General features: G+C 34.8%; 2 protein-coding genes and 1 long non-coding RNA gene across 3 annotated transcripts; 1 reads left to right on the top strand and 2 right to left on the bottom strand.

Annotated features, from left to right (window-relative positions):
- The first annotated feature begins 4,353 nt into the window (after positions 1–4,353).
- Positions 4,354–5,710, top strand: LOC112031696 (uncharacterized). The gene has a single exon (XM_024064407.2). The coding sequence runs from the start codon at positions 4,354–4,356 to the stop codon at positions 5,629–5,631; it is 1,278 nt and encodes a 425-aa protein (XP_023920175.2). The 3' UTR covers positions 5,632–5,710.
- Positions 5,711–8,545: 2,835 nt separating this feature from the next.
- On the bottom strand, positions 8,546–9,365 carry LOC112031717 (small ribosomal subunit protein bTHXc). The gene is made up of 3 exons (XM_024064425.2): positions 9,136–9,365; positions 8,989–9,053; positions 8,546–8,873 (listed from the first exon to the last, which is right to left on the bottom strand). Exons 1-3 carry the CDS (start codon positions 9,308–9,310, stop codon positions 8,739–8,741), a joined length of 375 nt encoding a protein of 124 aa, XP_023920193.1. The 5' UTR covers positions 9,311–9,365; the 3' UTR covers positions 8,546–8,738.
- A 1,524-nt stretch (positions 9,366–10,889) lies between these two features.
- On the bottom strand, positions 10,890–11,786 carry LOC112031711 (uncharacterized). The gene is made up of 2 exons (XR_010631990.1): positions 11,295–11,786; positions 10,890–11,189 (listed from the first exon to the last, which is right to left on the bottom strand). It is a non-coding gene; the product is annotated as an uncharacterized LOC112031711 (long non-coding RNA).
- Between the last annotated feature and the right edge of the window lie 670 nt (positions 11,787–12,456).

Here is a 12,456-nt window from a genome sequence, read left to right as displayed (position 1 = left end):
GATACGAATAGATGCATTAACAAATTTCCATGAAAATGGATCCCTTAATAATTTGTTGAGCAACACACACACAACAATAAAAGGGAATACCTAGCAACAATGGAAGGTTCCCTTCAAAAAAAAAAAAAAAATCGCTATCTATCTTATTTATGTTGTTTTGGTGGGAAGAGATAAAGATAAAAGAAAAGATATTGATGATTTGTATTATATTTTATCTCTATTGCTTAAATGATAAGGAAAAAATGGTTAAAATTGTCAATTTATAAAAAATACAATTTCATTTAAGTTTGGGAATTTGGATACCTACATGTTCTAAAGGGAATCCACATTCTTACAAAAAGGGTGTTGAGGGGGAATCCAGATACCCCTAGCATCTAGCTCTCTCATGTGATTTGCAACCAAATATGAGAATCTTTCAACAATCCTGAAAATCTTAAAATATTACCCTGTACCAAAAGCCACATAAGAGTGTTATTCATTTTCATTAAAGAGAAATTGCTATTGTTCTCTTTTTCCTATCATCTTATATGCCAAACTAAATTTCATTTTTATCTCTGTTTTGTTTGTCAATTCTCCAACAGATGTCAACAATGAAGCCTCACAATCACTGGAAGCTTTTTATTCTATTGAAGGTCATACAAATAAATTGGTAACCATTCTTTTCTTAGAACCTTTTCAAGGAAAAGGGAATAAATTTGTTGCTTTTCTTAGGTGGTGCTTGATAATTTGCTTTTTATGGTTCAATACACATCAGCTACATTAGATTTTCATTTCCTTATACTAATAATTTGTTGTTTTAATTTACTGTTTAGTATCCCAAAAATTGTAGTAAAATAGAAGAAAAAAGAGAGTAGAATTTGAATCTTAAATAAATAAATAAAAATTGTATGAAACTTGGGATGTAACAGTTTAAATTTTTTTTTTATCTTAATTTTTTAAAGCAAGCTCTAATTCTTCAAAGTAAATCAGCTTAAGTAGACTATTGTGTGTTCCTCAAAAAAAAAAAAAAGAAAAAAAAAAAACTGTTGTGTTTGTGGCTAGGATTTTTGTGTTTGGGACATTAGTTGGCCTGTTTGGTTGATGAATAACTTTGGGGATTGTTTAGCTTATGAGAAATTGTTTGGTATTTTAGGAGTGAGGAAATTCAAAGAACTGAATTCTTTTTAAATTCCATTAGTATCTAGATTTAAGTTAATTGTTGCATGGATGGAAAAACTAATTGGTTCTTGATTTTTAAATATGGGTACATGAACCATAGTTGGTGAAAGGGAGAAAATACGCGCTAGGATGCCTAGAGTGAATGTACGGGCTAGCTATAGTCCGCGAACTAAAGAAGAGACGAGCCCGTTATTTACACAAGGCCTTACGTGGACGGACCTGATGTGGACAGAGGGAAGGAAGATGGGCTGGTTAACCATGGGCCTGTTGGACCCCTTAGTGGGAACACTTTGGCCCATTCTCGTAAAACCCTAAACAGAGTCCTTGCGCAACTTGGATTCTAGAATTTTCATGTATTGGTGAAGATCTTCCCTATAAGGAGAAGATCTGTCCACCACGTTTCGGACTCTAAAAAAGATGATTTCTACAAGGAAAAAACTTGGATGCCAAGTCTAAGAGGAAAAACTTTCGACTACTATAAAAGCCCCAATACTCTCACCAATAAAGGTACGCATTATCTACCCTCTCTAGCACTCTAGAGTTGTGAGAATACTTTCTGACTTAACCTTCGAAGGGTATTTGGCCAGCACCACACCGGTGCCCTTTGATAGGTTTTCTTCTTTCTATTGTGTAGGTTTACGTTCGAGCGCGAAGGCATCGTGTGACTCACGGTGAATTTCTCAGCTTCATCAATTGGGTTTTAGTTTTAGATTTAATTTTGAATTATGCCATTTTTCAACACCCTAATTTTCTTTTTAGAATTTTCTCCTCTTGAATATCTAGAATACTATGTACATGAGTTTTAGACAAAACTTAACAATACTATTTCTTTTGGATTTTACTATTTCTTTCATTATTAAACACAATATGATGTGTTCCAGTGAAGGCAAAGCAACTGCTATTTTTGAGGCATAGCAACTGATACAATCTGATCATTTCCCATAGCCATTTAAAGTTCATAACCTGGAATGCTAATAGCCATATTCTCCGATAGAGTTTGACCACGTCATGGCAATATAGGTGACTCACTTACTTATAATTCGTATACGCACTATTTTGATTTTTTGTGGGAATTCAAAACATTGATAAAAATAAATGTAATAGCAAGTGGGTGATTGTATATGGACACATTGATAAATTTTTGTAGTGGACATGGGTGGAGTCAATGGCATATTACTATGTGACAATTTGGTCTTTGATGGAAATTGATATAAGTGGGGGTCTAATAAATTTGATCATTTTGCTGAAGTAGGGTTTGTTTAAAATGTATTTTATTTATTTGCCTTATTGTAAATATGTTTTTGCACATGATGATTCTAACCTGCAAAACTTCACTTTACCTTTTTTTTTTTTTTTTTTTTTTTTTTGTGGTCTTACTCTTTTCTGTTGGCAACTAACTAGACATCACTTTTAGGAATTAAGGATTTAGCATCTTGTACAAAGATTGCACCTGGAAATTTAGAAGAATTAAAATATGATACAATCTCATCATGGGAAGAAAACTAGGAAATCTAATGTTGTGCTGGCATGTCCCTCGATTATTGAGTTACAAATATCATATCTAAAAAATAATAATAATAATAATAATTTTAAAAAAATCTAAAATAATAGAATGATATATTTGTAGAGATAGAGAGTTGGAAAATAATTTTAGAAATAGTTCAAGTTTTTAGGAGAAAATTATAATTAATAAATTTTAGAGAAATAAATTATGGATTATATTATATTACAAATAATTATATATTCCCACGCATCACATGGGTCTGCAATTATTTGAAATATAAAACGTGAAAACTAAAATTACTTACAAATAAGAATTTTTGGAATGTGATTTTTATTAATTTAATTTTTATTTTATTAACTTATTTAGTAACATATATACTATTTTTATTTATTTATTTGGGTGATAAGTGCTCCATAATGCAAATTTGGAGAACTTGGCACTATTTTATCATAATTCATGATTGCCCCACCTATCTTTGTTTCATCTCTAACTCATTAATGTTGAAGTCACCTTATTAGAGATGACAAAATACATCATACCCAACCTATCACGCCCCTTCCCCACACATGTTTTGCCTACCCTAAAAAGGGAATAGGGTACCCATGATCTAACCTCACTTCGCCCCATTGTTATCCCTAAACAACTCTGTACTCTCCTCCCTCTCAAAACTTCCAAATATGCTATAAGAGTATATGCATTAGAAAATGCAAAATAGAAAAATGTATCAATTTTACACATTTAAAGCTCAAAATCATCCACATCAGTTAAGCTAAAACTATGTAAATATATAAAGTTGCTATAGTAACTATGTAAATTTACACTAACATTTTTCACTTTGCATTTAATTTTTTTTCCTCTATGTATCCCGAGGATGAAGGAAGAGGGTGGATGGTTGTTGTATGCGAAGAAAGAAAAACAATTATAAAAAAATCAAGAAAAATTGATATTTTAATTTAATGTAGTTTAATTATAGATAATCTAATGTGATATTTTGAAATGCAAGTATATAAAATAGAAAAATAGGTTCTTATGCTAAAATAAACAGAATTTTTTGCACAAGCTGATTTGAATGCCAAGTTGACTGACCTTACTTTCACTTTTCCCCGGAAAATAAGACATGTTATAAACACACAAACAAAGACTCAAAGATACAAGAGTCTTTCCTCAACACAAGCCACAAAACGAGGAGGCTAGGCCCTGGGAATACAACCGAAAACATCATAATCCAAGTTCCAGTTACTGTAAGCACACCTTGATCGGCAGAACAGGATCCTCTCAACTTCACTAGAAATAAAATCAATTTCACCATTAAGATTATATTAAGGTTCCGCTGTTTTGTCTTTAGTATTGCTCTTACATTTATGAATAAATATAAGCCATTAAATAATTGCATTTGTTGTTGTTTTATCAGACATACTGAAACAACCTGATGAGAATCAAATAGTGCCAAGTTCTCCATACGCAGTGGAGAACTGGAAGTGGAGGAAGAGTGATTCTAGAGATTTGAATTAGAAAACTAAGTACCTTAAAAGTCACCTTCCAAATAAAATAAAATAAAAGTTATCTTAGAAGTCTCCTATGAGATGTTGTATATGTTTTCTTTTTTTTCTTTTTTATAAAAAAAAATGTCAATAAATTTCCTCATAAGCCAAGCTTTTGTCCATTATTTGTTTTAGCTTGAAACTCTGATGATGGTGAGAAAATTCATCAAGGTTAAGATGTTTCATTACCAGGTACTTAGCCGTGCTAGATTTCCTCTCCTTTTTACCCTCACACTATTTGGCGTTGCCATGATCTATATCATCTATACAGACAATATCATATATGATTCTTTTGAGTCTGGTAACAATGAAATTCCTAAGTTCTTGGAGGCACATGAGAGAGCTCAAGGACAACTAAGATCAAGCGTTGGTAACATGCAACTGCAATTGCGTTCCATGCAAGAAGAGATTGATGAAGTTGAAGATGAAAATTGGAAATCTCTAGTTCCTCCTTTTAATGTCAAAGTAGAACAAAGAATTGCCTGGTTCCAGGAAAAGATGCCGAAGTCTAAGGTTTTCATGACAAACAACTTGACACACCAATTTCATAGTCGGGTTAGAGAATTCTTTAAAAGTGGCTGTGAGGAACATTTCTTCATGACTTGGATTGCACCAGCAAGGTCTTTTGGAAGAAGAGGATTCTTCTCCTTGGAGAGCCTTTTCAAGGCACACCCTACTGGATGTTTAATGATTTTATCAAGAAGTTTGGATTCTAGAAGAGGGTACAGGATCCTGAAACCTCTAGTAGACAGAGGGTTCAAAGTTAACGCAGTGACACCGGACTTGGCGTTTCTATTCAAGAATACCCCAGCTGAGGCTTGGTTTAAGGAGATGAAAAGTGGGAACAAGGACCCTGGTGAGATTCCAATAGCTCAGAATTTATCCAATTTGGTGAGGCTTGCAGTATTGTACAAGTATGGTGGGGTTTACTTGGATACAGATTTTATTGTTCTAAAGCCTTTTAGGGGGTTGAAGAACTTGATTGGTGCACAAAGTATGGATATGAAATCTAAGAACTGGACCAGGTTGAACAATGCAGTTTTAATCTTTGATGCGAATCATCCACTTCTGCTCAAGTTCATCGAGGAATTTGCCTCGTCTTTTGATGGAAATAAGTGGGGACACAATGGTCCCTATCTGGTTTCCAGAGTGGTTGAGAGAATAAGAAAGAAACCTGGCTATAACTTCACAGTCTTGCCACCTATGGCCTTCTATCCTGTTGATTGGATTAGGATAAACAGACTTTTTCAGAAGCCAGCAAACCAAGGTGATTCTATATGGGTACAAGACAAGCTGCTTCAGCTCAGTGGAGAGACTTATGGTATACACCTATGGAACAAGCAAACTAGCAATTTGAGAATTGAAGAAGGAAGTGTCATGGGAAGACTAATCTTAGAGCACTGTATCCTTTGCCAACACATATATTAGTTCTTCAAGGAAGATCTTGTTGATTGGATATTGCTTGAATTAACTCTGGTACACGAGTTATGGGTATATCCTTGTATCTTTGTTTGTTTTTTTTCTTTTTCAACTTTTTTTTTTTTTGGTCGTGGTTTTTTTTCAATAATTATTTGACAGTAAATATCATACAGCATAACAATGGTAAATAAACATTCCCTATTCCGAGTCTTCTGACTATGTGATATTGATGGCTAATGTAGAATAATGTCAAAACTTTCTTCCACAAATCATAATTCTAAAGCCTTTTCAATTTCCATCTGAATCTAAACCTCTGCATCTCCCTGAACCAAATCCTGGCAATCTCCTGTAAGGCTTTTCCTAGTCAACTTGTGGTTGCTAATTTTCACCTTCCGATTCCCAAAGCCAAACTCACTTTCCATAAAACTACCTTCTGTAGTAAACTTAGTTTGACCATCAGTTCCAGAATCACTGGTGGGTCCAAACTGCTTAATGGCTGCCCATGGATCATGAATTTCATCATCTATATCACTGCCCCCACAAAGGTATAGATTTTATCCTAGGTGAGATCCTCCCAAATATACAAGGGAGAAGATGATGAGCTCCTTTTTCACTTTGTGCATTCTCTTCACAAACCCAAAACACATTTGGACGGGCTTTGTGGTTCAGCTTTCTTCAAAACGAGCTTTTTGGGTTGAAAACGCTGAAACAAACAGGCAAGAAGACAAATACAAAGATTTATGGTACTCTAGAATCTGCGTCTTCCTTTCTTAGTCAGTGAAGAGAGGGGCCTCTTCGTCCTTCTCTTTTGTTATCTCTGATATCGACGTAGTGTAAAATGTTTTACTATATGTATGAAATATATGGAAAGGAAATTCGTAGTAGTTTTTTATTTGACTTAAATGGGAACACAAAATGGTCCCCAAATATCAGAATGCAAACAGACCAATGGAATTGAAACAATAAGAGTGGAATTCATAGGATTTGCTCGTTTTTGGCTTAACCAAGAAGAAAATGAAGAACCAATGAATGCATGCAGCCATGGAAGGCATTTTCATCGGTAACATCCAACAAGAAGAGGTGCCCCCTATAAGCCCCTAGTCCTCAATTGCCTAACTTTTTTCCCCTTTCCGACAAGTAAGAAGATTAGGAAGCTCTTTGTTAAGAAGAAGCCACAAATAAAGAGAGGAGAATCAAGGTCTAAAGCATTAAGCATATATGGATTGGTACCGGTGCTGCCGATAAGCAGTAGAAGAACAAAGGAAAAACTAGAAGATGGAATTAAAACAGCTAAAACTCCCCATAAAAAATTGTGAAAGCCGGTGATGAGAAACATTTCCTTTACTACATTTCGTTTTCAAGATAGTTGGAAATACCAGACTAAACATTCTAGCCAATCAAATGTATGAACTATTCTAGATAAATATATCCAAAACTCCAGAGAGAACCGAGAATACAATGTTATATAATTGAAGCTAACTTCACAAGCAAACCAAACCAAGTTGTATTTATATCAGGCGAGGAATACACGTTTCATTCCAAATAGAGTTGATTCCTATGCATAAACCATAGAACCAGAGCAGCACCACACACACAGTCTTCACCAGCATTCAAGCTGAGATGAAGGCATGTAAGGCTTTTTATTCCTCGATTCAAACATATATGGAACATTTATATCTGAAGGATTCAGGCAATAATAATATATGGAATATCGGACTATGGGGGCCTTTTAATCTTTTCTCTTTGTAAATATAACTTCAGGTTGAGTACACTTTTGTTGCACACGAAATTTACAAGTTACTCTTTTTATTTTTCTTTTCTTAATAACTTCTTTGACGTATGAGGGTTCTCAGGCTTACTAACCACGATTTGCTGATCTACAAAAAAGGCACAAATATTATATTTTTCTAGAAACGCTAGACTTCTTTCATTAGCTATCATTTTTCAAGAAATATATAAGAAAATGGGGTATTTTTAAAAGAAACGTATAAGAAAGAGGGGAGTCAGGAGTCATTTCAAAGCAAATGAAGAGAGTTTCTTTTATAATGAAGATTTAGTTTTACTTTTCTATTTCAAAAAAAAATAGAGATAATCTATTTGGTGCTAAAGATTGAATTTTTCATGCATCCAAAGATATATATATAATTTTATGTCATCCACCATATTTACCTTAAAGATCTTATATAATATTATATCTTTATTTAGAGGTAGGAGTGTGCATAAGTCGGGTTGGGTTGGGTTTGAGGGTTTTTTCAACCCAACCAACTCATCACATGTGTAGAAATCAACCCATATCCAACCCGAGACTAAAAATAAAATTACAACCCAACCCATCCCACCTACCAAGGAAAACAGGTTAGTTTTGTGGGTTGGTAGGTTAAATACACACTCGGGAGTGAATTGTCTCCGTTTTAGAAGTAAAGAGAGCATTTTTTTTTCAAGGGTAATGCAGAAATTTCCAGCATTGTAATTGCCAAAAATACCAACTAGTAACTAAAATAATTAGCATATATAGGAGCACTTTAAGTTACATGTGAGCACTGCCTTGATCACGAGTATTTAAGGCAGTTCTCTTTTGTTTTTGTGCTTTTACATAAACCTCTTCGTAGAATTGAACAATTCCATCAGAACATAATGAAATTGGGGAAGACGTAACATGATTGGGCCTTGGGGTCCTAACTATTGGAAGCAAGGAAGCCGACAAAACTTGCTTGCACGTATTAACAATTCTTGAAGCCTTGATTAGTAAACTAGACCTGGCCCATCTGGGCATCCCACAAAGAAGGCATTAATATGATCTACAACATCATCATTGTAAAATATTCATGAGTCTTGTTGCTTCAAAGTCCCAAAACACAGCAAATTGAGTCACAGAAGATTATGAGCATAGTTTTTATAAGATACACAAACAATAAAAAAAAAATTAAAAAGAAAGAAACTCAATACGTGGCCCTCTAATGTTATATATGAGCACTGCCATAAGTAGAAAGCAAATTGTAAAAATCATACAGCCACAACGGTGAAATAATCACAACAACAAAATAAAGCTTTCCGAGGTTCAAAATTAACATTAAAAAAATAGGAAAAAAATTAAAAATTAAAAATACTTTGCACTATTAGTTAGAAGACAGAGATTCATCAATTTCAATCTTGACAATTGTATCATCCTCGAACTTATCTTTCCTAGGCGGAGCCGGAGTAACCGGTACCTTCGGTGGCCCTCTCCCTTTGTTCTTGTCCCTTGGCCGAGCCTATTTTATATTTCCACCAAAACAAAAACAAAAAACAAAACAAAATTAAAAAATAACTATTTTCTTACTTAAAAAAAAAAAAAAAAGATAATAATTAAAGAATTATTAGCCTTACATTGCCAAAGGAGTGGTTGAAACGTTTTCCTCTAGCGGTTTTCCTATCGCCTCTGCCACAGTACACTGAAAAAGTAGAAAAATCAAAACATTAGAGAAAAACCCACAAACACAAACACAAACACGTAAAGATTGGTAAATGGGTTACCTGAAGGAACTGTGGGTGAAGTAACTGCAGAGAGTGAGAGAGAAATAGTGGAGGCGGAGGAGGAGAGAGAGTTGGCTAAGGTTTGGGACTTGGAGAAGGAAAAGCGAGAAGAGAGAGTGAGTGATTGGGAAGAGGTAGTAGGTGGAGAAGGAGCTATGAGTACCATAGACGCCATGGTTTTGAGCTTGAGTTTTTGAGAGAGAGAGAGAGAGTGAGAAATGGTTGGATAAGGTTTTAATCAACGAGGATATTGTGGTCTTTGGACTTGTCTGGGCCCATTATATTTGGGCTGATTCAATGGCATATGATATGGTTTACGGTAAGACTTCAAAAAAAGTTGGACATATGTCTGGTTTTATCGTGTGGGCTTCTAGAATTAATGTCTAGAGTCTTAGATTTTGCACTACTGTTGTCAAATCCATTTTCTTTCGGCCTAAACATTTCAACAACAAAGTAGATTTTTCCAGTGTGAATTGCCAAAACTATCATCTCCTTGAGGTTGTTTATGTCAGCCATGCTATAAGCAAAGTGGATAACATTAGTTCCAATAAAGTTAGAAACTTACTCTACTTTAAGACTAAGAAGACAGTGATAATACTTAAGTTCCAAGAAAGTTAGAAACTCACTCTACCCTCAGCAAATCAACCTTCTTGACTAGCTTGCTCTTGCTAACAACATTCTTTGCTTTGCCATGCAGAGAAACTTAATGTTCTTGTCATGTTACAACAAACCCACTTCCAACTTTCTTCAAGCCGACTCCTTTGTTTAGGAATGTATATATAACGGAAAATCTTATTGTGCACTCATTATTCCACACTCTATACACACTCATTTTTTAAATTATGTTTTTAAAACATGATTTCAGTTAAAATTCTGAAACCGGAGCTTGTTAAGCATATTCAACATAGCTGGTTCAAAGCAACTGCCTTATTGGCCACAACAAGTAGCAATAGTTCGATAAGCAAAGCGAGATATGTGTAGAAAGGACCTTTAACACATTAGCAAAAACATTTTAATTGTTGAACAACCACATTAAAAGTACTCAACATCCACAAATCATATTGTCTTTTCTCTTAACAGAATTTTACAAACAAAAGCGAAACTGGAGTCTCTCCCTCTTGATCTACTGTTGTTGGACTCAGGGGTGGAGCAGGGGGTCGAGGGGTGCCTCCCCTTGGCTCCTTGAAAAAGATCCTTGAAGTTGGTATATTATGAACTATTCTTTGGCACTTTACCCTAACAAAAAAAAGACTCCCACTGTACAGACCCTTAACATAAAGAAAGTAGGAAAATAAATCTTCTCCACATATCAAATCATATCACCTTTTCACCAAATTTACCATTCTTATTAGTTTTATCTCACCACTTACATCTTCACCCATTTCATTGTTCCTTTTTTTTCAATCATTATTTTCAATTTACTATTCACAACACTTTTCTTGCGGAGCAATGCTATGAATACTACAAATTTTACAAATTGACGTGTTATCAATCATAAAAAAATTCATTCAAACATTTATTTATTATATTGTTTAAGTGCCATACATTCTTGTCATTGGAGAGCAAAAAAGTATATTGAAATTATGTCTCAATTCCTAGAAAAAAAAAATCTCAGAATTTCCTTACTAGCACATTTTCATTTCTCACATAATAAAAACAAAAGTAAAATCACGCACACTCTTAATAAATTTGATTGAACAAAATCAAATTAGAGACTTTTTTGGTCCAAGCCTAATCGCATGGGGAGAACAAAATGAATGGAATAGCATTCTTCTTCTGATAATCAAGATTCATTCATTCAGCATTCTTAATTCATGACACAAGCAGACATTTTAAAACCGCCGTCAAAGCACCACTACGTTACATTAAGAAACAAGAAAAAATAAAATCTAAGTGTTCTTAATATTTTTTTTTTTTACCTAAAAAGAAAAGGACAAAAATATATAGATTAGTTGTTTCTTTTTGTTTCTGCTCCATGATGTCATGACCCAAAACGGCAGCGGTATTCTCTACTAAGATTGCGCCTGAGAAGATTGCTCCTGAGAAGATTGCTCCTGAGAATTAAATTATAATATAATAGTGATTAGTAATCAACTAAAATATTACAAAAAAATGGATATAGATAGATAGATAAAGAAGGAAATATAAAAAAAATATACCAGTGGCCTAAGAGTCACCCACGAACCGCCTCCAACAAAGGGAAAGTCAATCACAATTTGTTCACTGCCAAAAACATTGAATCCGAGGGAACTTTGGTCATAACAGCCTGCCGGAAGAGATATTTCCATAGGGAAGTGCGAAATCGCCGAATCAATGTTACCATTCACAGTAACGATTCCTGTGTTCCAATTCACGGAGACCCTGACGTCACGCAAATTAGAGCCCTGTGGATACACAATTATCTTTTGACATCCTTGTGAGCGATGATAGATATGATATGGACTCCCGCTGACAGGCCTGTGGGGTGGGGCTGGTTGACTCATTTTTTTTTTTTCCGATAGAAACGGCGAGATGAAGTTGATATGGTTTTTAGGGTTTTGGAATTTGTGTGTGTTGTGTGTGACTGAGAGGACGAGGGAAATAGGAAAGGGTTTTTATATTTTTAGGGTTTTGTTTCTTTGTTTTTTCGATATTCAATATACGTCTATATATTCTGTTCCAAAAAAAAAAAATTTCGGGCCCACTCCAAGTGACGGTCTAAATCTACAATTTTCTGGCCTATAGGGCCCTTTACAAAATGTCTTAAGACCTTTGGGCCTCTATGCCATCACTTTGCCACTAGAGATTTTTCCTCCTTTTTTTTGTGATACATGTATAATAGGGTCCAAGGGCCAACATAGGCTCAAACAGCTAGCCTAGCCCGTGGACAAGCCATATATCATATCAGTAGCACAGCCAACAAAAGTTACAGGGTTCGTTGGTTTGCCATCAGCATCTGATACTCGTCAAGTAAGAGCATTTACAGCAGTGAAGATATAATGTTATAATGCTAAAATTTAGCTCCATAAATACAAAAGTCTTGCTGCAGTAGTGGAGTTAAATCTAAAAATTTTACTCCTTGCTACAGTGCACATCTATAAATAGATGTGCACTGTTCATGAGAGCTAAAAAAAAAAAATATATATATATATATATATATATTTTAATCCTTACCTGATTAAAATATTAACCCTCTCTCTCTCAGCTCTGATCATCTCATTCTCAGCTCTCTCTCCCTCTCTCTCTCAACTCTCTCACCGCTGCCAGCCCAAGCCCACGCTGCCGACCCACGCCACTGTCGAACCTCGCCGCCAGATTCACGCCGTCGATCCTCGCGCGCCA

Source organism: Quercus suber, unplaced genomic scaffold (assembly GCF_002906115.3).
Source record: "Quercus suber isolate HL8 unplaced genomic scaffold, Cork oak 2.0 scaffold_258, whole genome shotgun sequence".
In the NCBI taxonomy this organism is placed as follows: Eukaryota; Viridiplantae; Streptophyta; class Magnoliopsida; order Fagales; family Fagaceae; genus Quercus; species Quercus suber.
Note: the sequence above shows the minus strand (reverse complement) of the source record. Positions and strands in the feature narration are given on the sequence as shown.

Bases quoted from the DNA above. Each gene is read 5' to 3' on its own strand.
- LOC112031696 (XM_024064407.2), top strand. From the start codon at position 4,354: ATGGTGAGAAAATTCATCAAGGTTAAGATGTTTCATTACCAGGTACTT.
- LOC112031717 (XM_024064425.2), bottom strand. From the start codon at position 9,310: ATGGCGTCTATGGTACTCATAGCTCCTTCTCCACCTACTACCTCTTCC. The intron at 9,054-9,135 runs GTAACCCATTTA...CTACTTTTTCAG, and splicing joins TTCACCCACAGTTCCTTCAG to TGTACTGTGGCAGAGGCGAT. The intron at 8,874-8,988 runs GTAAGGCTAATA...AATATAAAATAG, and splicing joins TCAACCACTCCTTTGGCAAT to GCTCGGCCAAGGGACAAGAA.